Here is a 27,911-nt window from a genome sequence, read left to right as displayed (position 1 = left end):
GTTTAAGCCATTAGGCCTACGTGATCCACAGAGAATTATTAAAGGGTCACAGTTGAGCTAGGCAAGTTGTGATAGATAGTGGTACATGTTAGACGTGGATGAAATGACACTACCGATGAGAGATAGAGAAAGCAGAATGAGTAAAGGTGTTTAATATGGTCAGTGCGTTCTCAATAGCTCCAGTATGGCAGAAATAGTGAGTAGGGAATAAGATATATAAAGAGACATTATAGAGAGAATTAGGCAGGGATTTTATATTGGGTCAAGAATAGCACATGCTTATGCATTCCTGTAAGAAATGGGGTCATATCCAAAGAATTCTGTGTGTCATCAAATACTGAAGTTTGAGTTCACAATTAAATTGTAGTGAACTGCAAGACAGATTTTGTTACCAGACTTTCTTTATCGGATGGACAGTTCTTATTTTGTGGATTATATTACCAGATATTTAGCATCCTTCTCTGTTGAGTATCAGCACCATATCACTATCCCCTTAGTAACTGTGAAAACTAAAAATTCATTCTTGCACTTCCAGACACCCACTCAGAGGAGTGGGCAGTCTCCCCTGGTTAATATTTAATTTTCTTCCTTGTATACAACTATGGATAAGTTACTGCAGTCCCTGTCAGTACCAGTGTATATGTTATTTTTGCTCAGTATGTCACAAATAATCACCTAGGTTTTTTTAAATTATTAAGATAATAACTCTAGGCCAGCTTTTGCTATCTCCTCAGCATGGCCATCTTAAAGGGTATCATTTCATTAATGACTCTAACCCAGTTTCAGCCCTTCACTACCAAGTCTTGCGATCTGGTTCTGCCTCCTGTATCTCGCGTCAGCAGCTTGCAGCCTGTCTTCTGCCTTCTTTCATTTCCTCTGCCTTATTGTTGGAGCCTCCTGGAGGAATCCCCCTAGAGCAACGCCACCTCCTGTCTGCAGTGTGTGTGTCTGTGGTACCCAGTTTACAACAGCTCTGGTTCTTGCTTTCTTCCCTTCTGTTTGAGTAAGATTTTCCCTTCTCAGGTTTTCCTCCTCACTGTCTTCCCATGCTTCTTACTGCATGGACAGTATTAAAGAAAATTTAAATATAAAAATAAAAGTCACAAAGATGCTCACACTTCTTCAGGCCAGCCCAGGACTCCTCTGATTCTAAACCCCAGGAGCTCTGATTCTTCCCCATCTATGGATAACTGGCCTCTCCAAGCCGTTTTTCCCCAAGTCCGAAGCATTCCTACACCTAATCATTGCTCAGACACCTTCTGCATGCTTTCCTACCTCTGAAGCCCCCTCCACCCAGAGTGAATAGCCACATCTTTTTCGCCACCAATCCTTCAGAGCTCAGCTCAATTATCACAACCTCTACACTACCGTTCACTCGTCTCTATAGGAGCAAATGCCTCCTCTCCATTCTCTTCTATTTCTTTCCTAGGAACCTTCATCTGGGCTTCTCCTTTAACCCTGCAGGAACTCTAAGGGTCATTTTTGTGCCCATTACATCTTACCTATAAATTCCCTGAGGGCTGCTGGATTGCATTATTTATCTTCAACCTTTTACAAAACACACCACAGTGTTTATTACATAGCAGGTGTTAAATTGTAATTTTTAAGCATTTAATTGAATCACTTATTGAAAAGTTCTAAGGAAATTATATAGAGGAAATGAAACTGTCTCATGATATCCAATAAGAATGAGACCAACTGGAGCTTGGTTGATTTGAAGCTCAAACATAGATATGGTGTTTTCTTTGGTGGATTGGATTTTTTGTTTGTTTGTTTTAAGGAAAGACTAGTAGGTTTCTAGTAGAAAACCTGGGCTGGTCCCTCAGATAGCATATTGTTATTTGAGCAACTGTTGCTTCTCTGTAGGTTTCATTGACTTCATTGTGGAACCCACCTTCACTGTGCTCACCGATATGACCGAAAAGATTGTGAGTCCATTAATCGATGAAAGCTCCCAGACTGGTGGGACAGGCCAGAGGCGCTCAAGGTCAGTAGGAAAGTTTGAGAGCTGAGTGGGGCACAAATTTCTTGTTGAGGGCATGCATGGTATCACAACGAGCTGTACGTCTCCTACTTTTTTTTTTTCTGGAGGATTTGGAAATGATGCTCTCTGTGCTCTCTAAGCTGGCCCATAACAGGTGGTGCAAGGCCAGAGTAGGATGCTCCTACTGTCTGCAGCCTTTGCTTCCAGTAGCACTTTCTTCTACACTGCTCCTGCTGTGCACCAGCAGCCCTTGTTCCTGGTTCTTCAGACAAACATGCTTTTGATCAGAGTTGTTGCAAGAAATGAGGCTGAAGTTCATTTCTAAACTCAGGAAGAAAGTAGAGCACAGATTTTATATATATATCAAATTGCCTCAAACTTAAGTGTTTTCAGGTGCTATGGGTCACAGCCTAAAGTATAAGAACATCAGAATAGAACAGGAAAAGTTCATGCTCTATAGCCAGTGTTCAGGCTTAAAATCCTGACCCCACTGCTTATTAACCAGTGGAGTCTCTGACAAGTCAGCTCAGCGCCCTACTTTCATTCCCTGTGGCTGTGCTAAAACACTGACAAAGGCAACTATAAGGGAGAATTTATTTAGTTTATAATTCCCAATTATGGTCTTTCATTGTAGGAAAGGCAAGGCAGGAACCTGAAGCTACCTGCCACATCCATACTCGAGAACAAAGAGACTCAATGCATGGATATTTATATCCAGTTCCCCTTTTCCTCTTTTACACAGCCCAGGACCTAAGCCCATGGGAGTCCTAAAATGGGCTCCATCTTTCCACATCAATTAATGTAGTCAAAATAATCGCCCATATACATGTCTACAGATAAGCAAACTGATGAACTTGACATAGATAATTTCTCATTGAGACTCTTCCCAGGTGATTTTAGATGAGCAATTGAACTAACTAAGGATGCTTAAGATGAATGAACCTATATCGACAATGCTAAAAATGAGAAGTGAAGCCCCTGGTAATTCCACATACCATCTTAGCTGTTCAGGCACTGGCTAAACTGAACTCTAATGATTCTTCACCATCATTCAGTGGATCTGGCTCATTACAGTACCTATTACAGCTATTTAGGAATATGTAATACTTTATCAGAAGACTGTTGCCTTCTGATACATGCAACATATCCTATGTTTAAAGCAGAATTCATTTAAAATTAGATCGTTGGTTTGGTTTGGTCATCCACCATCTCTAAGAAGCATAAGGAAATTATTATATTTTCTGAACTTGAGAAACTGAAATTAGAGAAATTCTAAAGGTGAATAAAATGGCTCAGTGTATTTAAGCATGATGATCCAAGTTTGATCCTCAGGATCCACATGGCCAAAAAAAGAAAAATTTCCTGGATATTGTCCTGTGACTTCCACATGTCTGCCCTGGCATGTGCACACACACACACACTTATATAATTAGAAGTATATAATCTTGAGTCCAGGAGGAGGGAAGGGCTGGAAAAAAAAGGATTTTTGCTGACTAGCTTGGAAAAGAGAGCAGTGTGATGGCAGGTAGATTCATCCTGAAGGGAATAAAAGTCCAAGTTTAAATTTATTCATTTCAAAGTACAGAACAAACAAATGCCAGGGGATCCTAGTTACCAGACAAGAGAATGCCAAGACAGCACAGAAGGAAGTAAGGAATGCTGGGACACATGAACACACAGTGTTGGTAATTTTTTTTATTCCTGCCAAAGCTTAAAATTTTATACCGTCCTATATGTGAAACAGAATCTCCATGAACCCCAGGGCCAAGGAATTTCATGATGGCAACTCAGGAAATACTACCCAGTCTTCTGTGGCCTTTCTCACTGTTTGCATGCTGCAGACATGACACTAACTCTCATCTTTGGTGTGATTTCTTCTGTTTTCCAGTTTAAACAGCATCAACTCATCAGATGCAAAGCGATCAGGTGTCAAGAGCTCTGGCTCAGAAGGAAGTGCTCCCATCAACAACTCCGTCATCCCTGTCGACTATAAGAGTTTTAAAGCCACTTGGACTGAAGTGGTGCACATCAATCGGGAGCGGTGGCGGGCCAAGGTCCCCAAAGGTAATGTGCTCTTCAGGAAGAATCTGCTAATATTATCCAGGCAAATCCAGTATTCACTTGAAGGCAAGTGGTTACCTGCTGTGATTTATGGGCCTTTTAGGTATAGCACATTGCTCCAGGGACTGGGGCGCTGGATGCTGGGTACTGGTACTCCTATGTGACAGTTCTCATTCTCTCAAACACTGGCTGTATGGCAGAATCTGGCTGACCTCCAAGCCAATCCTTCCTGTGCCTTTATGCAACACAACTAAACCTCTTTGCCCAGTGTGGACTTCTACAGGGGCTGGGGTTACTACTACCTGGTCTCTGCTAGACTACCTTGTTTTACCCTTCATGCCAGCTGACACAACATAAAACCTTTCTGCCCTTATTCACCTTGGTAAAGCTCTGTCAACCACTACTGCCTGTTCTGTTAAAATAAAAGGAGCTTTAGTCTCTTTCGAGGAGCTTCCTGCCATATTCATGGTTTCCCTCCACTCATTGCTCCAACCATGGAACTGATTGTTGTTGTTGTTGTGTTGGTGGTGGTTTGTTTTTTGAGAGGTGATAATAACTTATAAGTAAACTGAAATTTCCTGAAAAGCAAATCTCATCAAAGTTAGACCAGAAAAGTTGTGACTCCAGCTATTATGTACAGAAAATATAAAAATCCATGCTTTGGGGGGGGGGGGCTTAGTTCATATATCCGTGTTTGCTTTCATTACTGAGCATGATTGGCACACATGACATGATCAAACTATTTAGGTGGAGAGGCACATGCACACAGGGAGCCTGAGGCTGCTATGAATAATGTGAATCTGTGATGCCAGATCTTAGGGTTTCAAAGATGTGATGTGGCTCTTGGCGTTCAGGGATGGGGCTTGGTGACAGCGGGCTTTGCAGAGGTGAGCCTTCAATAGCAGTCAGTGTCTGTTGGTACCTGTTGTGTGCTGTCCATTTTCTAGATGCCATGCCCAGTGCCAAAGGATGTCATGGATATCCCCATCCGCTGGGTTCATAGCAAGGGGCTCTTATGTTAGAGCTTGATGATACAATGGGTAAGAAAGAACTCAATCAAGACCTTGTACTTATTATCAACATCCCTGAGCCCCAAACCCTCAGAGCAGCCAAGGTTCTTGAGACTTTATCCTCAAACAGCACTTGCACTGTTTTACTGTCTGTGTCAGCACATGTGGAAAGAGGGTACGAGGGTCAATATTTGGGTGTATTTTCTGTTGCTATAACAAAATATTCAATGCTCACTAGTTTACAAAGAATCAAGAGACTGATGTTGATACCTAGTCTGCTTGCTTCCTGGCAGAAGGCAAACCCGTGAAGAGACAGAGACAGTGTACAAACTTGAATCTCTATGGAGGCCCCACCCTCAGGATCTGGCCTAGTCCTCATTATGCCCCAAAGTTCCCACTTCCAATCAGCATTTAAATTTGGGATTGAGGTTTCAGTGTATGAAAGCTAGGGGACAGCTCTAAGTCCTCGTGTTAGAGCTGCAGGTTCTGTGCCCCCCACCCCCGTAGCTGGATTATTTCGAAGACCAGACACTTGCCATAAAAATCTTGCAAAAACAAAACATTGCAGGTAAGGCAAGGGGGTTAGATTTATGGGCTCTTGGGGCATAATGAAAGCATTATCATTTGGGGACAGATGTTGTACCCTGAGCTATGGAAGGAGCCAACACCTGTTCTATATTTTAATTGTAAGCATTCAGGGTCTATTCAAATACTTCAAGCATTTAAATCCTCCGTGTTGGCAGGTTACTACACCATTGGAAGAACACTATACCATGACCATTACACTTGAACATCCAGTTTGTGACAACACACAATTTAAAGAGGTCATTCAAAATCATTTGTTTGCAATTATCTTCGTTACTGAAATTACCTTCTGAACTAATCACCTGGGGAAATATTAGATGGCTTCTTTTCCAAAGAATAACTGTTCCTTTCAAAAGGACAGATAAACACCTCATCATTTTAAACTTCACTACCTTTGCGGGTAGAGATACGGAAACTATTTTAAGCAGCATGAAGGGACTTGTCCCTAACCCTGCTTGGGGCCTTTGGGAAGACTTCCAGTGGGTAGTATTTGAAGGACACTGGGATTTGCTGGAGGATGTTAAAAATAGGAACAGGAGGGGCAGAGAAGATAGCCCACATGGTAAGACACTTTCCTGGTAGTATTTGTAATCCCAGTGGTGGGAGGGCAGAGACTGTTTACTTGGGCTCACTGCCAGCCAGCCTAGCCCACATGAACATCAGTGAGATACCCTGTCTTGGGGTAGGGGTGGATAGTACTTAAGGAAATTACACATATATACAAACACACATGCATACACACATATAAAAGAAAAAAGATAATGTACACACTAAAGCAAAAGGAACAAGTATTGTTATAAACAAAAATGAAAATCCTAACCATTCTATTTTACCAATAAAGATGCAGGAGTCAGATGCTGGGGTGAAAACCTGCTAGTTCAGAGAGGCAGAGAAATCACCTAGCTGACCTTCCTTCTCAGCTCAGGTCCGGATGGAAAAAAAAACAAACAAAAAAACAAAAAACAAAACAAAACAAAACAAATCAAAACAACAACAACAACAAAAAACCCAAACACCTCACTAGCTCAACTAACAGCCCACGAAGAAAAGGCCAAAAAATCCCAAGACCAAAGGCTTGCTAGCTCCAAGTCCAAAGAGATTAAGCTAATGCTAGAGCTTAAGCTAAAAGCTCTTTCTTCTTTTCCACACTGTATTAAATTCCCCTGAACTCAAAGTCCCCCTCTACTCTTTAATCCCTGTCAGCTGGTTTCTTGCTCCACATCTTGACCAAGGGTTAACTTTTTTAAATCCTGTGTACAGAAGCTCTTGGATTAAAGTTCTGTGCTACGGCTGGGTGAACCACACTATAATCACCTGCTTACAATAAAAAGTTCTTAGATTAAAAGCGTGTGAGAGGGCTCAACCACACAAAACAAAAAACAGGATTTTTCAGTTCACAGTTTACGGGTTCGCAATAGGATTAAATATCCTACAACAAACAAGCTCCAGCCCCTACGTTATAGATACTTAGGGGCATGTAGCTTAGCTATGGAGACCACATTTAGTTAGCAGAGAAATGGAGAACTGAATCTCAACTTGCTTGGTTTCATTCTGGGAGGTTCTTTGAGACTCTGTTCTGGACTCAGTCATGTACATTTCAGGGTTAGTACCAAGAACTGAAGAACACACGGAAAAGTACTCGGAGCAAAGCTGGCCCAGTTTGTGCTTGGTAAGAGGTAGCTGCTATTTAAATACACTAGAGAGGAATTACCCTGCATGTAATAGGGTTAAAACACTGGTTGTGATAGTGTCCATTCAACTGAGCTCACACTTTCAGTCTCAAAATGGTGCTGTTCATGGACCAACTGATATGAAGGAGAAATCTAGTTTTCAGTTACATTGGTAACGGTCAATTTGAATAAATAATCTTAACATGTTCTTATTACTGACTTTTTCCTCCCCAAAAGGACTCGAATTTTGAGACAAGCTCCCTTCCAGGGACATTTGTACACATATTGTTAGGGAATGGGATAAAGTTTAGGTTACGTTATCCAACCTTACAAAGTTATGTGGACCAGAACCAACAAATTATTAGGAAAGAGTTAATTCGTATTTTGAATAGTTTTCTTCTAGGTCAAGCATCATTTTCACCCTAAAATTTATGGTACAAAATTTGATAATTTTAGTCTGTATTTATATTTATTAATTTATATGCTGTATTTAGTACTTTTTACACATTGATTGCCTGCTAATGGAATAATATGTTTAGACAGCAAATGCAGAACTTTTTAAAATATATGTGCAGAAGGAAACAAAATCATTTCACCCTATCCAAATGTCAGTAACACTTGCCGATGCTCTGAACCAACCTAGTTTTGCTCAGCTGCATAAAGATGCAGTGAACTTTGCTCCACAAGTCAGGTTTATGAAGCAGTGCCAGCGACAGTCTGCTGCTTTTTCCTGCTGTGTACTTCTTGTCCTGTTGCTGAATATTCTAATGTAATGTTGTCCCCAGACATTGTATCTCATACAATGATTGTGCTATTGAGTGTTAGGGTACCAGGCCATTGCTGTATTTCATATTTTTATAAATGTGAAAGTTTAGAAGACTGCATAGCATTCTTCTGTCAACAGGATAAGAACTTTAAAATATTTTCACACCAAATTCCCCTCTGGCCCTTTTTAAAAACCATGTTTGTTTGTTGTTGTTTTTTTCTCAGATACAAGAACAATAAAACTGTCTATTTCTCTCTACTATCATTGATGATTCATAATGATTTTATATGTAATTACAAATGATATTTTTACATAAAAATTTCTTAAATATAATTTTTTATTTATTACAGTTTATTCACTTTGTATCTCAGCTGTAGGCCCCACCCTTGTCCCTTCCCAATCCTACCCTCCCTTCCTCCCTCATCTCCTCCCATGCCCCTTCCCCAGTCCACTGATAGGGGAAGTCCTCCTCCCCTTCCCTCTGAACCTAGCCTATCAGGTCTCATCATGACTGTCTTTCATTGTCTTCCTCTGTGGCCTGGTAAGGCTGTCCCCCCACTCAGGGTGAGGTTATCAAAGAGCCAGTTACTGAGTTCATGTCAGAAACAGTTCCTGTTCCTTTTACTAGGGAGCCCACTTGGAGACTGAGTTGCCACGGGCTACATCTGTGCCGGGGTTCTAGGTTTTCTCCATGAATGGTCCTTGTTTGGAGTGGAGTATCAGTCTCAGAAAAAGACCCCTGAGCCCAGATTTTTTGGCTCTGTTGTTCTTCTTGTGAAGCTCTAGACTCTTCCAGATCTTTCTATCTCCCCCTTCTTTCATAAGATTCCCTGCACTCTGCCCAAATTTTGGCTATGAGTCTCAGCATCTGCTTTAATACCCTGCTGGATAGAGTCTTTCAGAGACCTCCTGTCTTGTTCTTTGTTTGCACCTTCTGATGTCTATACCAAGGACCTCCTTCTTGCTTAGCTTCTTTAGGTGTATAGATTTTAATATGCTATATGTCTAATATTCACTTATAAGTGAGTATATACCGTGTGTGTGTTTCTGCTTCTGGGATACCTCACTCAGGATGACCTTTTCTAGTTCCTACCATTTGCCTGGAAATTTCATGATTTCCTTGTTTTTCCATTTTGTAAATGTACAACTATTGAATCCATTCCTCAGTTGAGAGACATCTGGGTTGTTTCCAGATTCTGGCAATTACAAATAAAGCAGCTACGAACATGGTTGAGCTAATGATTTTTACATATAGATAGTACTTTAGTTGTCAAAGTATCCTGTATTTTCTACCCAGTTCCTGTTTGTCATGTGTCATTGACTTTAGTGAGTCTCTGGTTATACCACCTATGTCTACTCTCCCGCAAGCTTGCTTTAAGTTTCTTTATTGGACAGTGAGTCCCAATAAACACGATAATATATCATACACAATACATAGTGAAGAACCTCTGCACTTGTTGGGGAATTCATTTTTGTTTGCTTATTATCACTTGGCTTTTGTTGAATACTATGAAGTTTCCAGCCTAGTGATTAGAAAAGCTGTGTTGTTTCCCTTTCAGTTTAACTTTGTGCATTTTTCTTTAACTACTGGATTTATTTTTGCACTTGAGTGTTCTGACTGTGTATATGTCTTGCACCGTGTGCATGCCTGGTTCTCTCAAGGATCTAAAGAGAGAGCCTGGTACCCTCGAACTGATTCCTGAATGGAGTTAGGGGTGAGGGTAGGCCAACACATGTTCTTCTGTGAGAGCAGCAAGTGCTTTTAACCGCCGAATCAACTCTCCAGGCCAGAACATTATTTTAAAATAATTACCTAAGTTTTTTTATCTTCAACATCCATTTCAATTTGAACAATTATACTTTCACTATGTATTACTGACATATTTTCTTGGTTTTGGATTTTTAATATTGATTGAAATTTTCTATCAGCTGCTAGAAGAACACCTTCTGAGCTCTTAGGCATGCTCTCAGTGACCTCCTTGTTTCTGTATGGAGTGGAATTGACATATATATATATACACACATATATATATGCTTATGTTGACTAGTTAGATTCCTATCTCTTGTCTCGTGTTCACATTCTTATTCTCCCTCTCCTGTTAAATCAGTAGTTCAGAGTAGATTAATGGATAAGTAGCTCCATGGAATTTCCACTAAGGAATCTATGGGATAGTTACTTATCGAGGCAAATGGAATAAAGACTCAAATTCATTCTTAAGACTGTACAGACATCCACAGATCTAATGTGAGCAGTGTGTTTTACAGGTCCCAGGGGTTCTGCCACACCTTAACTCTTCAGCTGATTTCTGTTGGTTATTTTCTTAATGATTCATATCAACACAAAGAGGTTGAAAGAGGAGCAAAAGAAAATGGACCATAAAGGTTTACTAGTCAGAAAGCCTTGGGATGATGCCAGGGAGTCTAGATCTAAGACCTGATAAGTGACTTCTTCATATCCATGCCATTAATAGAACATGTGGGTCTGTGCAGATTATCAGTGTCTCACTGACTTCTTCTCACTGTAGAATGATAGTATTCACACTAATACATTCACCCTAACATTCACCCTAAGCATACAGAGGAGGCTTCTTGGAGAGGGAAAGAAACCAACCTCTTGTAGATGTAATTTAGTCTTATGTATGTTTGCTATTGTCTAGCTTTAGTATTATCTCTTTGTGTAGTCTGGTTGATGACACTTGCACAAGCAAGAGGCAGAAGGTGATTGGACAGGCCAAAGAGAATTGTGGGATCATGGCTAGAGTTTACTAGAAGGTTGTTGCAAAGAAGGGACTCACACTGTGAGCTAGGATCATATCTGATTTGATCATAATGTAATAAGAGCTGCTGTTTGTTAATTTAAAATAACTTTTTCATGTCAGCTGCACTTGAGCAAAAACAGATTTGCCTTCCAAATGTTTCCTTCCCTTCTTCTCAGTTGTTTTTCTACATCTCCCATAGAAAATTGGTCTGACTCAGTTGTCAAATGAGTTTTTCTTTCTAAGATAATATTTTATGGTCTTTCATAGTAAACTACAGTTTAACAGCTTCAGATTTTATTTAAATTATTTTCAGCTTGGAGATATTTTGAGTGTTGGAAGTTTGCCATGTATTCAGTAATGATTCTGTGAAGGTAGCCATAGCTAATCTTCCCTGATAGCGCATTCTAAATATGAATGACTCTGCCTCTTCTTGCTTCTATTTCCCTCTGTACAATAAAAACAGTCATCTTTTTTAACATAACAAAATAAAATCTAGTAAGATAAAATAAAAGCTATCACATCGGGGTTGGACAAGACAAACAAAAAAGAAGGACAGGAGCCTGAGTGAAGGTAAAAGCATCAGAGACCTACCCATTCTTACATTCAGGAACCCCATAAAATTAATAAAGTAGGAGCCATAATATAGACAAAAAGATCTGGAGCAGACTGGTGTAGGCAAAGTATTTGCCTACAGTGTCTGTGAGTGTGTATGAACTTTGTTCATGTTGAGCTGGAGAGAATTGTTTTCTTCGCGTCCTCTATGCCCTCTGGCTCTTACACTTTTTCTACCTCCTCCTGAGCCTTGAGGGAAGGGATTTGATAGAGCCATCCCATTTAGGGCTTCATGTTCCAAGGTCTCTCACTCTATGTGATACCTGGCTGTGGTTCCCACCACAGTAGGAAGCATCTCTAATGATGGCTGAGAAAGGCACTGATAGCAGGAGGAAAAAAACAGTCACTTTTTATTTATCTATACTATAAGTCAAGGAAACTAATGTTTGCCAAATATTCCTTTTGGAATTGGACCAGAGGCTCTGCATACGTTGGTGTTCTATCAGGCTAAGGTGTTGGGTTATATTGGTAGTTTATGTAAATTGTATGCATGAGCAACATCTCAGGGCTTCATCAAAACCTCAGGAGCACATGTGTTCTATATACTATGCCAAGCAGTGGTGAACATGACATTTGGCCCTAACCTCAAAGCACCTAAAGGTATAAGGAAACAGGAAAGAATGTTCCAGGACTGCCCTATGCTTGGCAACCATTGTTTAAAGGGTATTCTTTCACTTTTTAGTGTACATTTCTGTGGAAGTCAGAACACACATTACACTACATGTGGTTATGATTTTTCTATATAAAGAAATACTTCTATACCTTTTCATTGTAAATTGTAAAAACAGCTTGTTGAAGAGACAGACTAACACACTAAATGGCAAATACTTAGACTTCACATCAGAACATCCTACTACTTGCTGTGTGTCAAAGGCAGTGAGGAAAGATGTGAGAGAGCCTATCCTTATCTCTCTCCATTTAGAATCTGATTTAATTTATTTGAGATGAGTCCAGGTCATTGATTTGGATGAAAGAATGAATGGGTTAGAGATGGATGGATGCTGGATCAATGAAATGATAGATAAAAATGTCATGCTATATTAAAAAAGACACGTGGCATAAATGAGTGCAAGGGCCTGGAAAGTAAAAATAAAGCCAGGCACCACGAACATCCATAAAATATAAATCATAGAGTTATGTGAACCTAACAACTAGGCCTGTCCAGGACCTCAAATTCTTTAACAGCTAACACAAAAGAAAATATCATATAATAGACACAGGCTGTCTGGTGTTTATTAGGTTAAAGCAATCATACTACATGAAAACAGTTCAAAGAACCAGACTAACCCAAAGGGGAAGACAGAGAGCCTCTGGTAATGAGAGGTAAGATGTTTATCATTTATCTAGAGAAAAATACAATCGTGCTTTTCACAGAGGAAGCTAAAGATATATCTTTAGAATGAGCTCCATATGGAGAGTCCCTTCCAGGGGATTTGGCTATGTTAGGGGGCTTTAATATATATAATATAATATATGTAGTTAATATATGTAGTTTTTTCTCTTCACTCCAGACCTACTATTTGCCCTCCATCCTCTCTTATGTGATCTGTACTTGTCCTTGGTTATTTGATCATTTTTACTATGACAAATTTCCTTTTGGGGGCCAGTTCGACATCCATGAACACAACAAACATGTTCCTCTTGTGGCATTCATATGTTTAGTTTCTTCCATAAATACTAAAGTTTCTACAGGATTTCATTTCCTGGTCTGCTTCCCATCATTCAGGATTTGGTCAAATGCTGTCTTCTCAAGAAAGCCTTCTCCACTCCTCTGTCTAAAGCCACTTTCTGCCTTGTGCCGACTACGTTCCATCTTTTCCTGTCTCTTTGAATTCAATTACTGCAGTATACTTTCAATGCTCAACATCATCTCAGCCATTTGCTTACTTCATTATAACCATTTGCATGCTTCTGTCATGCTCGTTGTCAGATCCTCGGCATCAAGTTTGGAGTTTTCTCTTAGTTTGGGAAGGTATAACCTACCCCTTTCTAGTTTTAACTTCATAAACTCTGCCTTGAGTTTGTATTCTTCTAGTGATGGTTATTTGCCCTGACTTTTTGTCCATATTTACTTGTCAATGTAAATGTTCTGGGTTCCAAGCAAACTTCATAAAATGACGTTATTTGTCTCTTTGCCTTGATTACAATGTGACTATAACATGTGGTGACAAGGAAATCTTAAGGTGAATGGAAACAAACTTTGAAGACTTCTGAACATAGTAACTGGCATCAGGACATACTCGCCAAAGGTTATCAGCAGTGAGAAGAGCAGTGTGCATGTCATCCCTATTACGTTGCCATGATTGTGTTTTCTGGTACCCTCCTCCAACTCAGTACTTTTACAAGTGGCCTATCTTATTGATATTCTAAACACACATGTAAATCTGACTTGAATTAACCAAGAAAATAACATGCTCAATAAACCCCCTACACTGTTTCAGTGCACTGGTTCCCATGAACATCATCGTTGTTGGGTTGTTGGTTCTTTTTCCAAACAGGCAGTTTTACTAACAGTGGACCTCTCTTTCTCTTTCTCTGTCTTCTCTCAATGCTGTGGATGCAGAGGAGAAAGCCAAGAAGGAAGCTGAAGAGAAGGCTCGCCTGGCTGCTGAGGAAAAGCAGAAGGAATTGGAGGCCAAAGGCCAAGCTGAACAAGGCACAGCCAGCAAAGCTGAGAAAAAGACATCAGGAGAAGCAAAGAGTCAAGTTAATGGAACACGTACAAACAAGGGTGACAACCTTCGTGGAAAGAACCCCAAAGGTGACAAGGCAGGAGAAAAGCAGCAGAATGGTGAGAAGGGCTGCCTGGCAAAGGCTCTCTTTGGGGTGATAATGATGTGGCAAATTGAAACTGGTGTTATGTTCCCTTTGCTGGCAGCTAACATAGTTCCCCTTGCTCTAGAGATAGAATCAGGATCCTGTCCTATGGCCACCAGCTTAGCTTACCTTTCTTTCTGAAATAGCACACACTTTTCTGATCTTTCCCTGATGTCCTGGAGATTCTCACAAGCGATATAAATTTCTATTAACAGGTTTAGCACAGCCTGGGTTGCTAAATGCTAAAATGAGTATTGAAAAGTCAACCTTCCCAAATACATATTCCACCATTTTTAACCAGGCCAGGCTCCAGGCAGCAGGAGGCCTGTTCCCAAAGTGTTTATCTATATATTGACATGGGCCTAACCACAGATATTAAGTGACCAAGTCAACCTGGGTTGGCTGTAGATGAAGGGTTCCTGGGATACAGATTTCCAGTTCTAAAATCAAAATAGTCCAAGTGAACTGAGGGCAATAAGCCACCATCATTTTCAAGCAACTGGTGAGTTCTTATATTCAATGAATGAACATTTATTAACAACTTTATGTCAACTCTGTATTAGATCCAGAGGCTCTGTATTAGGAGTGGGAAGGCTATGGGACATCTTTCATGTTATGGCGATATAGACATGCTCAAATGTAATTCTAAAGGAATGTGCACATGATGCAGAGATGAGGGAAGGGAAAGCAGCAGACGAAATGCCCAAGAGTCTTACATGAAGGAAGAGATGGTTGTTGGCCATTGAGGTAGTGAAATGAGGAAAGTAGCTAAGATGCCTTCAGAATAAGGTGGTTTCTGGTTTCTCAAAGTTTTAGTTTGTGGGTCCGGTGGGAGAGAAGCTTCTCAGCCAAGGAGGCTAAGATAGTGTCAAGGCATGGAATCAGTTCCTTTGTTTACAGATAGGCAGAAAGTAGAGTTTACAAATGCTAAGCTATGACTGGAGAAGAAGACACCTTTGCAAACAGATCTAGATTCAAGTCACAACTCTGTTCTTCTCCCTTCTTGGAGACTTTAAACTGTATAACTTTCCCATCTCTGTGTAAACTACATTCAAGCCTGTTCAGAGTCTCAGCCTCCTGTGAGATTTCAGTAATAATTATGGTTGCCAAGATAGTAAGAGGCTCTGCATCAAAACAGAAGGTTGAGGGTGCCTGAGGAACACCCAAAGTTGAGCTCTGGCCTCCATAGGAATGTACATACATGTGCTTCCGTGTACCTACCTGCATATACATGTATACACAGGTACACATACAGATTCTAACATAAACATAGTTCCATGTTACAGAAGAAAAAATTGAAACTCAAAAATTAAAAGACTTAAGAAATCACCAAATAGAGATCCTTGGCTTTGGGAATCCACATTCTCTGTTCCATAGCCAGCTCTTGCTTACTCCCAGTCACTCCCAGTGCTACTAGGAAGAGGTGGACATGAGGGGAATGGAGAGGCCTGTCTGCTGTCCAGAAGACAGGGAAGGTACATACTTTCTGTAATGGGTCAGATGGTAAATCTTTAGACCTCACAGCCCATGAGGAATGTGAAAATTCAAAGTTCATGTGAGGAAGATAGATTGTGGAAAACTGCCAAGGACTAATTTAACCCTAGGACTTGAGATGCTCAGTCCATCTCTAACATTCTTAAAAGTTGAGCTCTTTCACAGGATTCCGAGGAACTCTTTTTGGTTCACTGGTGATTCAGAGGATAATAATCATGTCTTCCACTTAAGCCAGTCCTAAACATACCCAAACATCCCTTCTTAGTGCTTCCAGCCATTCTGTCTCTCTCATTTCAGAATTAAGAGTAAAGGCAAATCTTACAAGTTAGTTGATTCCTAATTTACTTAATTAGTTTAGCTTAATTCGTTTAATTAGTTTAGTCAAATTAAATGTATATACTCTATAGAATATATCATAACCAAAAATACCCTCAAATTATCCTAGTATTTCTTCCTAGATCTATAAACAAAAGGCCTTTAAAGTAAAAATGGGAATAGAGAGCCATCAGTGTGAGCCAATAGAGAGCCAACAGTGTGAGTGTTTCAGGAAGCCTTCAGATACCATATTCTAGACCTGGGCCTCTGAAATCAGGACCATATACATGGCCTGTTATTGCTTCACTGGGAATGATAATACGCATCTGGGGTCAGGCCAGAAGCATGTCTGGAATGTGTGCTGGTGGCAGTTCACTCTGTGTGACACAGATGGACTGGCCAGCATTTATACTTATGGCTACATTGCTGCCAAGGAATGCCTTAATGTGAGGTTGGTAAGTCTCTGACTTGAAGAAGGCATCCGTGGTGCTTTCCTCCACTCTCCACTGTGGCTCCTTCACATGGGGGTTGTTATAAGATTTCAATGCATATGTACCAAGTACTTTGCCACCTCTCCTCACTGCACTTATTGCTATGATCTTCTTGCTTCTGTGACTTCACAGTATTTGAGTCATAAAGTATTCTTGGCTGAATGCAGGCAAAAAAGAAAGGTGCCATTAGTAAAACTAGTAAGAAAAATATCAGAGACCTGGAAATAAGGGTGGTACAAAGCATCCCTCCTGATCAGTGTTGCTCCTGTTACCAAACAGATCCTCAAAGGTGACTATCCCCAATGAGGGAAATCTCCTTGTTCTGTTAGTAGTATTGCCTATGACCACAAAGGCAATATTTCTAAGAAACTTTTCTCTGTCATACCCATTCAACAATGTTGTTACAAAATAAAATTGCCACAGACAATATGTAGATATGGGTATGTCATGTGCGAGGTGCCAGTAAAATGTCACTGGCTCTACAGTGGCTGACCACATTGGCCCAAACATTCCTGACTCGTGGTTTTGGAGAAAGCAATTGTGTTTAAATTTTCTATTTGATACTTGATTCGTAAATCTATTTTCTAAGTAAGAGATTTTGGCTTATATAGATTGCCTGAAGAGCCTGTGCCTTATTCTTTGGTTATGAGCAAACATGTTTTAACACATTTCTAAAATACTCATAAATACCCTCTTCCTTGGATGTTCTTAAAATTATCTTGTTTCTCTCATTCCCTCATCAGTGAGTTATATATGTTCTTTACGTATGTTTGCTCACATTTGTGAGAGTAGTATTTTTAACTTTGGAAATGGTATTTTGACAACCTCATTAATAGAATAGCTCTGCGGTAGGATCGTGAGCACGGCCTTCCAGCAATATACCACGTGTCCCATTTAGCACTTAGATGGCTCAGGTGCAGGTGCATTCTTATCCCCATTCTGCAGATAAGAAACTAAAACATAGCTGTTAGCTAACATAGTTAGCTAGCTGTTAATTAGTAGAACTTACCTCTGTTCCAGGTTTTCCCTCACTTCACAGCTTAACAGCTAAACTGAGTATTTTAATTTTAATTTCTGACTGTAATCCAATTTTCAGAACTTATCACCTGGCTACAAAAGATACTGAAACCAGGGTGCACGGTCCCTCACACCTCTCTGCTGCACTGTGTCTCATCCTGGCAGATTTTAAGTGTTTCTGCCTCCCCAGCTGCACACATTCAGTTTGTCATGCTTATTGCTTTCAGGTGACTTGAAAGATGGTAAAAATAAGGCAGACAAGAAGGATCACTCCAACACCGGAAATGAGTCAAAGAAAACAGATGGTAAGAGTGTCATTCGCATCACGATTTCCATAGAGTGTGCAACTACTGCAAACTTGTTAGCATTGTGCCAGGAGGGAAGCAGTTCTGTTAATTTCTGCTCACATTCTACCCTGAATGCGACCTCATTGCGGTTAGAGAGCCCTATCATCTCTCTGTAGTAAGTTTCAAATCCCCACTGGGTCTTTTGCTCTCTAGCATACTTTCTCATCACACACATTTTCTGTATGCCTCCTTTTCCTGCCTAACACTCTTTATTGCAAACTTCATAAAAACTTGGCCCTAGACCTGATGATTGTCATTCAGTGGAGTAACACTGCTAATATACGAGCTTGGAACCATTGATCGTGCTGCATAAGTAGGATGTGTTTGTTTCAGTTTTCAAATTTTTAAAGCTTGAATAAGTTTATTACTTTTGGTAAAAATAAACAGAAAAATCTGTACAGCGTTGGGTTGGGAATCACAATGCACTTTTCTTAGACTCCAGTTTTCACTCTCAAGAACAAGTGCCAAAGACAGTGACAACGCAGGATAGAATAGAATGAGCCTGCAGGGTCATGAATAGGTCTGCAGCACAATGTACACCATGAATGAGCTTGTAGTGTAGAGCGGCTTCACAAATGAATGGGCCTGCAATGTCATGTATGGGGCTTCAGTGTTAGGAATAAACCTACAATACAAGGCATTTCATCAATGGGCCTGCAATGTCATGTATGGGCCTTTTATGTGAGGCATTTCATGGGTACAGCTTTAACTTTCAGAAACCGCTTTCCACTCATCTGAAAGCTGGGGATTGTAATTACATTACCTTTCCCACTTGGATCTACTAGATGGACACATTTACCTTCACCTGTTATACAAACTTTATTGTTTTGCTTGTAACATAGTATCTGTTCTGATCATCCTTTCATATATAGACAAGATATTCAGATAAAGGAAGTGTTTTTTGTGAAGGGTGCCATATTTTCTTTGCATTTATCTCCCTAATGACATCATATTTGATGATAAGCTCTTTCCTGAATAGTTTGAAAGAATGTCTTTGAAGAACAAATGCTGAGTAATCAAATTGAGGAATAGGAAGAAATTTGAGCACAATAATTTAAATACCTATTAAAAAGAGTTAGGAATGGATTTGACTTTGTACTTTGTATACTTACATAAAATCTCAAACAATTGGGCTGGAGAGATGGCTCAGTGGTTAAAAGCACTGTCTGCTCTTCCAAAGGACCCTGGTTCAACTCCCAGCATCCACATGGCAGCTCACAACTGTCTGTAACTCCAGTTCCTCAAACCAATGCACATGAAATAAAGTTAAAAAAAACTCAAACAATAAACAAAAATATATTTTGAAAAAGAGATAAAAAGAAGTTCAAGGTCATCCTTGGGTTTAGGACTAACCTGAGCTATATAAGACACAGTCTCAAAAAATAAATGGAGGCTGGTGGAATGGTTAAGCAATTAAGACCACTTTGGTCTTGCAGAGGACCAGGATTTGATTTCCAGCATACATATGTTGGCTCACCATTTAGGTCCTAGGGATAAGACACCTTCTTCTGGCATTTCCAAGTCCTGCATGCATGTGGAGTACACATATATGTAGGCATACATATATACATATAAAATAATAAAAATAAATATAAAGGTTGGGGATGGAGTCAACTCCTTTTGCTATAACCACAATGACAACTGTCGTTACTTTTATATGTGAAATGAGTTTTTAAACTGCTCCTTTTTTAAAGCAATCAGAAAATTCATTCCAGCTGTCTTATTATATAATATCTAGGGAACTCATACCTCTAACTTCTCACCAACTTTCTCATGCAACCAGAAAAGCGCTTGCTTAATGAGTGAGCCTTCTTTGAATAATTGTGCCTAAGAAGTGAATTATGCAGAAATAAAGTGCAATTCAAAATGGTGACTTCGCAGCTAAACTCTCTATAAGAAAGATTGCTCGAATACCAGAGGCCTTTTTTTCCTGTGGAGGAATAGTGTCTCCTGTAAACACAACACTCAGACACATGCCCAGCCCTGCAATTAACAGCTGACCATGTTTCCCATCTGAGTTTCTACAGCAAGTTTCTAGAATCAAATCAAGCCTCTAATTTTTAATATGGGAATTTGAACTGCATAGGTATCATCATCATCATCATCATCATCATCATCATCATCATCATCATCATAATTATCATCAGTATCATTGCTGAGGATCAAACCCAGGGCCTGTACATTCTAGCGAAGAGTTCTAGCAGTGAGCTGCTTTCCAATCTCCATTTACTTGTGTTTAAATAACTGGCAGGGTGCCATTACAAGTATATTGTGGGTTAAATTTCATCATCTTTATAAAGCCTTCTTATTTTATCTGTGCTCCTAAACTGAATTATTCCTAAGTATTTAAAATAATTAAATTGGTTGGCACAGTGATTAATTTGATCTGATGTCACACAGCATTGCCTGCAGTAAATAATGACAAGCTTGCCATCTGTCCCTGACATCCAACTTAACACCAAGCAGCAAGAGCCTCAAGAGGGACTCAGTATGCTCATGAGCTTGTAAGCTTGTAGAAAAACAGGCTGAGTAGCTGTGTTTCATGTTCTTCATCCCTGCTTTGGAATTAGCAAGACTGAGAGGATTAAGTTTCAGAGATTTGATGCTATTTTGGTTCAAAATTCTTACCAGGACTAAAGCCACTTCTTGGTAGGATGAAATGGAAAATAATTTGAAGTTTTCACTTAGCATTTTCATTTTGGCCATGAAAGCCCTGCATTTAGAGAATCAATTGCAAGGAAATATGTAGATCAGTACTTAGTTTGACCTAAAATATGAAAATCAAATTAGAAATATTTCTTTTTAGTGGATCTTACTATATTTGATAACCAAAGGGAGTTGACTGAACTTCTCGGGGACCTTCCTTCCATCCTCACTCCTGAGAACTGCTGGTGGCCTTAAGATGAATATCCCAGTATCTGTCTCTACCTTTGAGATGCACCTGCTAGGAAAAGTGAGGTTGTGCCATCTTGTGTGCTAGTGTCCTGAATATGAGCCTCCTCTGTACCTCCTTCTGATATCCTTTTCATACAAATGTGTTGCTTATTTCTTCTTTTAGTCATTCTTGATTTATTTCCTTGTTTTTAATCTTGATGAAAATTCGCTATCTTTAAGGCAGATGTTCTCAACTGTTTTGATTCCCACGAGATTTTCCTGACCATATTGTCACAAACTTTGTACCCCATAAATGTGTCTTCAGATCATATGATGTGTAAAATAGGCCAATATGACAGAAGTTTGGGAACTCTTGCTGTTCCCTGACCTTTTCTCCCACATTCAAGGTGGTGCTGCTGCAGCAGGGACCTGGAATCCTTTCTAATTACTTTAAAATTAGCAAATTAGCCATTACTAACTTGAGCACTCAGCTTATTTTCAGTACTCTGCACTATTGCACATTCCATAAAGATAAACATATTCTGAGGTTATTTTCCACAAACAGCTATGCCAATCTTTTAATTTTTTTTTTAAATAGGAAGCATGCACCTTCCTCAGATGGTAAAACTATCTCTTACTTTAAGGAAGTGTCTTGCTGTAGCTTTCTATATATTGAAAGAAAAAGTAGACTTATTTCTTTAATAAATGAGTTTCCCTCAGCATGAGAAGCCAGCATCATTGTGGGCTGAGGGAACAAACATCTGGAGTGCTTTGTGTCCCAATTAAGATAAGCCATCATGACAACACATGTTCTGATTAATATCCTATTCCCTTAGCCATTTGCCTACGAAAGCTCCTTTGACCTAATTAAAGATACTGTCAGTAAGTAAAAGCTGTGCTTTTCCATGAAAAAGCATGAAATACTTGTTTTTTTCCCTTTTTTAAATTTTTTAATTTAACTTTTATTAATTACACTTTATTCATTTTGTATCCCCCTCATAAGCCCCTCCCTCCTCCCCTTCTGGTCCCACCCTCCCCCCCTTTCTGTATGCATGCGCCTCCCCAAGCCCACTGATAGGGGAGGTCCTCCTCTCCTTCTTTCTGATCTTAGTCTATCAGTTCTCATCAGAAGTGGCTGCATTGTCATGGTTCTAGGTTATCTCCATGAATAGTCCTTAGTATGAGTCTCTGGGAAGTTCCGTGTTCAAATTTTCTTGTTCTGTTGCTCTCCTTGAGGAGTTCCTGTCCTCTCCGGCTCTTACTATTTCCCACTTCTTACATAAAATTCCATTCACTCTGCCCGTCAGTTGGCCATCAGGCTCAGCATCTGCTTTGATAGTCTGCACGGCAGAGGCTTTCAGGGGCCCTCTGTGGCAGGTTCCTAGGTTGTTTCCTGTTTTCTTCTTCTTCTGATGTCCATCCCCTTTGCCTTTCAGGATGGGGATTGAACATTTTAGTTAGGGTCCTCTCTTTTGCTTAGTTTGTTTAGATATACAGATTTTAGTGGGTTTATCCTATGTTGTATGTTTATATGAGTGAGTATATACGGTGTGTATCTTTTTGCTTCTGGGACAACTCACTCAGGATGATCCTTTCCAGGTCCCACCATTTACCTGCAAATTTCATGATTTCCTTATTTTTCATTGCTGAATAATACTCCATTGTATAGATGTACCACAATATCTGCATCCATTCTTCAGTTGAGGGGCATCTGGGCTGTTTCCAGCTTCTGGCTATTACAAATAAAGCTGCTACAAACATGGTTGAGCAAATGTCCTTTTTGTGTACTTGAGCCTCTTTTGGATATATACCTAGGAGTGGTATGGCTGCATCTTGAGGAAGCACTATTCCTAGTTGTCTGAGAAAGCGCCAGATTGATTTCCAGAGTGGTTGTACAAGTTTACATTCCCACCAGCAGTGGAGAAGGGTTCCCCTTTCTCCACAACCTCTCCAGCATGTGTTGTCCCTTGAGTTTTTCATCTTGGCCATTCTGATGGGTGTAAGGTGAAATCTCAGGGTTGTTTTGATTTGCATTTCCCTAATGGCTAATGAGGTTGAGCATTTCTTTAAGTGCTTCTCTGCCATTCGATATTCCTCTACAGAGAGTTCTCTGTTTAGCTCTGTTCCCCATTTTTTAAGTGGATTACTTGGTTTGCTGCTTTTCAGCTTCTTTAGTTCTTTATATATACTGCATATGAATCTTCTGTCAGATAAAGGTTGGTGATGATTCTTTCCCAATCTGTAGGCAGATGCTTTGTTTTGATGACAGTGTCCTTTGCTTTATAGAAGCTTTTCAGTTTCATGAGGTCCCATTTATTGATTGTTGCTCTTAGAGCCTGTGCTGTTGGTGTTCTGTTCAGGAAGTTTTCTCCTGTACCAATGAGTTCTAGGGTATTCCCCACTTTTTTTTCTAGCCGATTTAATGTGTCTGGTTTTATGTTGAGGTCTTTGATCCACTTGGACTTCAGTTTTGTGCAGGGTGATAAGTATGGATCTATTTTCATTTTTCTACATGTAGACATCCAGTTGGACCAGCACCATTTGTTGAAGATGCTATCTTTTTTCCATTGTATGGTTTTGGCATCTTTGTCAAAAATCAGGTGTCCATAAGTGTGTGGATTTATTTCTGGGTCTTCTGTTCTGTTCCATTGATCCACCATTCTGTTTCTATGCCAGTACCATGCAGTTTTCATAACTGATGCTCTATAGTACAGCTTGAGATCAGGGATGGAGATACCTCCAGAAGATCTTTTATTGTAGAGGATTGTTTTAGCAATTCTGGGTTTCTTGTTATTCCATACAAAGTTGAGAATTTTTCTTTCCAGGTCTGTAAAGAATTGTGTTGGCAATTTGATAGGAATTGCATTAAATCTGTAGATTGCTTTTGTTAAGATGGACATTTTTACTATGTTAATCCTGCCAAGCCATGAGCATGGGAGATCTTTCCATCTTCTAATATCTTCTTCTAATTCTTTCTTCAGAGACTTGAAATTTTTTTCATACAAGTCTTTGACTTGCTTGGTTAGGGTTACACCAAGGTACTTTATGTCGTTTGTGGCTATTGTGAATGGTGTTGTTTCTCTAATTTCTTTTTCAGCCCTTTTTTCTTTTGTATACAGGAGGGCTACTGATTTTTTTGAGTTAATTTTGTATCTGGCCACTTTGCTGAAGGTGTTTATCAGCTGTAGGAGTTCCCTGGTAGAGTTTTTGGGGTCACTCATGTATACTATCATATCATCTGCAAATAGTGATAATTTGACTTCTTCCTTTCCCATCTGTATCCCCTTGATCTCCTTCAACTGTCTTATTGCTCTAGCAAGGACTTCCAGCACTATGTTGAAGAGATATGGAGAGAGTGGGCAGCCTTGTCTTGTCCCTGATTTCAGTGGGATTGCTTTAAGTTTCTCTCCGTTCAGTTTGATGTTGGCTATAGGCTTGCTGTATATCGCCTTTACTATGTTTAGATATGTGCCTTGTATCCCTGATCTCTCCAATACTTTACACATGAATGGATGTTGGATTTTGTCAAATGCTTTTTCAGCATGTAGGGAGATTATCATGTAGTTTTTTTCTTTCAGTTTGTTAATATGGTGGATCACATTGATGGATTTCCATATATTGAACCCCCCCTGCATACCTGGGATGAAGCCTACTTGGTCATAGTGGATAATATCTTTGATGTGTTCTTGGATTCGGTTTGCAAGTATTTTGTTAAGTATTTTTGCATCAATGTTCATAAGGGAGATTGGCCTGAAATTCTCTTTCTTTGTTGAGTCTTTGTGAGGTTTAGGTATCAAGGTGACTGTGGCTTCATAGAATGAGTTTGGTAATGTTCCTTCTGTTTCTATTTTGTGGAATAGTTTGAAGAGAACTGCAGTTAGCTCTTCTTTGAAGGTCTGGTAGAATTCTGCGCTGAAGCCATCTGGTCCTGGGCTTTTTTTGGATGGGAGACTTTTGATGACCGCTTCTATTTCTTTGGGGGGATATAGGACTATTTAATTGATTTACCTGGTCCTGATTCAGCTTTGGTAAGTCAAATCGATCAAGAAAATTGTCCATTTCATTTAGGCTTTCAAATTTTGTTGAGTATAGACTTTTGAAGTAAGTCCTAATGATTGTTTGGATTTCCTCAGTGTCTGTAGTTATGTCCCCCTTTTCATTTCTGATTTTGTTGATTTGGGTGGTGTCTCTCTGCCTTTTAGTTAGCTTGGCTAAGGGTTTGTCGATCTTGTTGATTTTCTCAAAGAACCAGCTCTTGGTTTCATTGATTCTTTGAATTGTTTTACTTGTTTCTAATTGATTGATTTCAGCCCTGAGTTTGGTTATTTCCAGCCATCTACTCCTTTTTGGTGTGTCTGCTTCTTCTTTTTCTAGGGTTTTTAAGTGAGTCATTAAGTTGCTTGAATGATCTGTCTCAAATTTCTTCTTGAAGGCACTTAGTGCTATGAAATTTCCTGTTAGCACTGCTTTCATTGTGTCCCACAAGTTTGGGTATGTTGTGTTTTCATTTTCATTGAGTTCTAGGAAGACTTTAATTTCTTTCCTGGCCCAGCTGTCATTTAGTAACAAGTTGTTCAGTTTCCATATGTGTGTAGGCTTTTTGTTATTTCTGTTGTTGTTGAAGTCCAGCTTTATTCCATGGTGATCAGACAAGATACAAGGGATTATTTCAATCTTCTTTTATCTGTTGAGGCTTGCTTTGTGACCAACTATATGGTCTATTTTGGAGAAGGTTCCATGAGGTGATGAGAAGAAGATAAATTCTTTTGTGTTTGGGTGTAAAGTTCTGTAAATGTCTGTGAGGTCCATTTCATTCATGACCTCTGTCAGAGTTATTGTTTCTTTGTTTAATTTCTGTTTTGTTGACCTGTCCTTTGTTGAGAGTGGGTGTTGAAGTCCCCCACTATTAATGTGTGGGGATCTATATGTGGTTTAAATTTTATCAATGTTTCTTTTACAAATGTGGGTGCTCTTGTATTTGGGGCATAGATGTTCAGGATTGTGATGGCTTCCTGGTGGAATTTTCCCTTGATGAGTATGAAGTGTCCTTCCCCATCTCTTTTTATTAATTTTGGTTGAAAGTCTATTTTATCAGATATTAGAATGGCTACTTCTGCTTGTTTCTTGCATCCATTTGCTTGGAAAGTCATCTTCCAACCTTTTACCCTCAGGTAATGTTTATCTTTGTGCCTTAGTTGTGTTTCTTGTATGCAACAGATTGCTGGGTTTTGTTTACGTATCCATTCTGTTAATCTGTGTCTTTTTACTGGAGAGTTGAGTCCATTGATGTTGAGAGAGATTAATGACCAGTGGCTGTGAGATCCTTTGATTTTGATGTTGGCTGTGGTCATAAGGTTGTATGCTTGGTTGTTTTTTATTTTACTGTAGTAAGGTTAATTATTTCCTGTGTTTTCTTGAAAGAAGCTAATTTTTTTTGGGTTGTTTTTTTCCTTCCACTGTCTTCTGTAATGCTGGATTTGTGTGTAGATATTGTTGAAATTTATTTTTGTCATTGAATATCTTGTTTTCTCCATCTATGAGGACTGAGAGCTTTGCAGGGTATAGTAGCCTGGGCTGACATCTGTGTTCTCTTAAGGTCTGCATGATATCCATCCAGGCCCTTCTGGCTTTCATACTCTCTGTTGAAAAGTCAGGTGTCATTCTAATAGGTTTGCCATTATATGTTACTTGGCCTTTTTCCCTTGAAGCTTTTAGTATTTTTTGTTTGTTCTGTATACTTATTGTTTTGATTATTATGTGGCGGGAGGATTTTCTTTTCTGTTCTAATTTATTGGGTGTTCTGTAGGCCTCTTGTATTCTTATTGGACTCTCCTTTAAGTTGGGGAAATTTTCTTCAATGATTTTGTTGAAAATATTTTCTGGGCCTTGGAGAATTGAGTCTTCTTTTTCCTCTATACCTATTATTCTTAGGTTTTTGTCTTTTCATATTGTCTTGGATTTCTTGGACGGTCTGTGTCAGGAATTTTTTGGATTTAACATTTTCTTTGACAGATACATTGATTTCTTCCATTGTATTTTCTACAACTGAGATTCTTTCGTCCATCTCTTGTAGTCTGTTGGTTATGCTTACCTCTGTAGTTCCTATTTTCTTCCCTAATTCTTCCTCTCCATTATTTCCTCCATTTGTGTTTTCTTTAATTTTTCCAGTTCTATCTTCAGGTCTTGAGTTGTTTTGTTTACTTCCTTCACCTGTCTGCTTGTATTTTCCTCTTTTTCTTTTAGTTCCTTCAACTCTGTTTCCTTTATTTCTTTCAGTGATTTAATTATTTCTTCTCTGAAGGCCGCAAACTCTTTGGCTGCATCTTCCTGTATTTTTTCACGGATGGCCATAATCTTCTTGTCTTTAACTTCCTCCATTTCTTTACGGATAGCCATGATCTGTTTGGTTTTATCTTCCTCTAATTCTTTACGTATTTTATTTGTTTCCTCTATTATCCTCTTCATCAGCATAGATGTAAGGTCATCTTCCTGATTTTCTATTATGCTGGGTTGTCCAGGGCTGTTCGCCTCTGGATGGCTGGGTTCTAGAGATGCTATATTGCACTGTCTTTTGTTGGTTGAGCTTTTACGCTGACCTCTACCCATTGGGCTGTTTTAGGTGTTGGCTGTTAGTTTCTGTGCTTCTTGGAGTCCTGAAGTAGGGAGAATCCCCTTGGCCAGAAGACGATTTTTCCTGAAGGAGTTCTCCTCTGCTTTTTGGGTATGGTCACTGTATGGCCAGTGTTTCTCAGGAATTGCCACTGCTCACCTCAGGTGTATAGACCTGAGTAGTAGCTGTGGTCTTTGTTATGCAGGGGGGGCTCTCCTCTTACCCATAGAAGTTCTCAAGACAGCTGACCCACTGCTGGGTTTCTCATTATAAATTTAGTGAGCTGCTATTGTTACAGTTTTCCAGGTACAGTCCTCTTGAAGAACCTGCTGATTCCCTAGCTGTGGGGTTTTCTCCCAACAGGGAAACTCAGTCTGTTATCCTGGGGCACACAGTTCTATCTGGGCAAGTGAGAGGAGCGCCCAGCAAGTCTCTGGGCCAGAGGCTGAGTGCTCCGCTCTGGGCCTGGAGAATGTGCACTTAGGTTGAGTTGGCGCCT

At 39.7% G+C, this 27,911-nt stretch overlaps 1 protein-coding gene across 1 annotated transcript in view; it reads left to right on the top strand.

Annotated features, from left to right (window-relative positions):
* Pde1c (phosphodiesterase 1C) overlaps window positions 1-27,911 on the top strand; it is a 547,140-nt gene that overhangs the window by 483,033 nt on the left and 36,196 nt on the right. Inside the window, exons 15-18 of the mRNA XM_055611822.1 lie at window positions 1,867-1,987; window positions 3,873-4,048; window positions 14,011-14,238; window positions 17,809-17,886. Of these exons, the coding sequence (XP_055467797.1) occupies window positions 1,867-1,987; window positions 3,873-4,048; window positions 14,011-14,238; window positions 17,809-17,886 (603 nt within the window). The remainder of the gene's footprint in view (window positions 1-1,866; window positions 1,988-3,872; window positions 4,049-14,010; window positions 14,239-17,808; window positions 17,887-27,911) is intronic.

This window comes from Psammomys obesus, unplaced genomic scaffold (assembly GCF_907164565.1).
Source record: "Psammomys obesus unplaced genomic scaffold, mPsaObe1.curated_primary_1811, whole genome shotgun sequence".
NCBI lineage: Eukaryota > Metazoa > Chordata > Mammalia > Rodentia > Muridae > Psammomys > Psammomys obesus.
The sequence above is the reverse complement of the archived record's forward strand: the minus strand, read 5'-3'. Positions and strand labels throughout refer to the sequence as shown.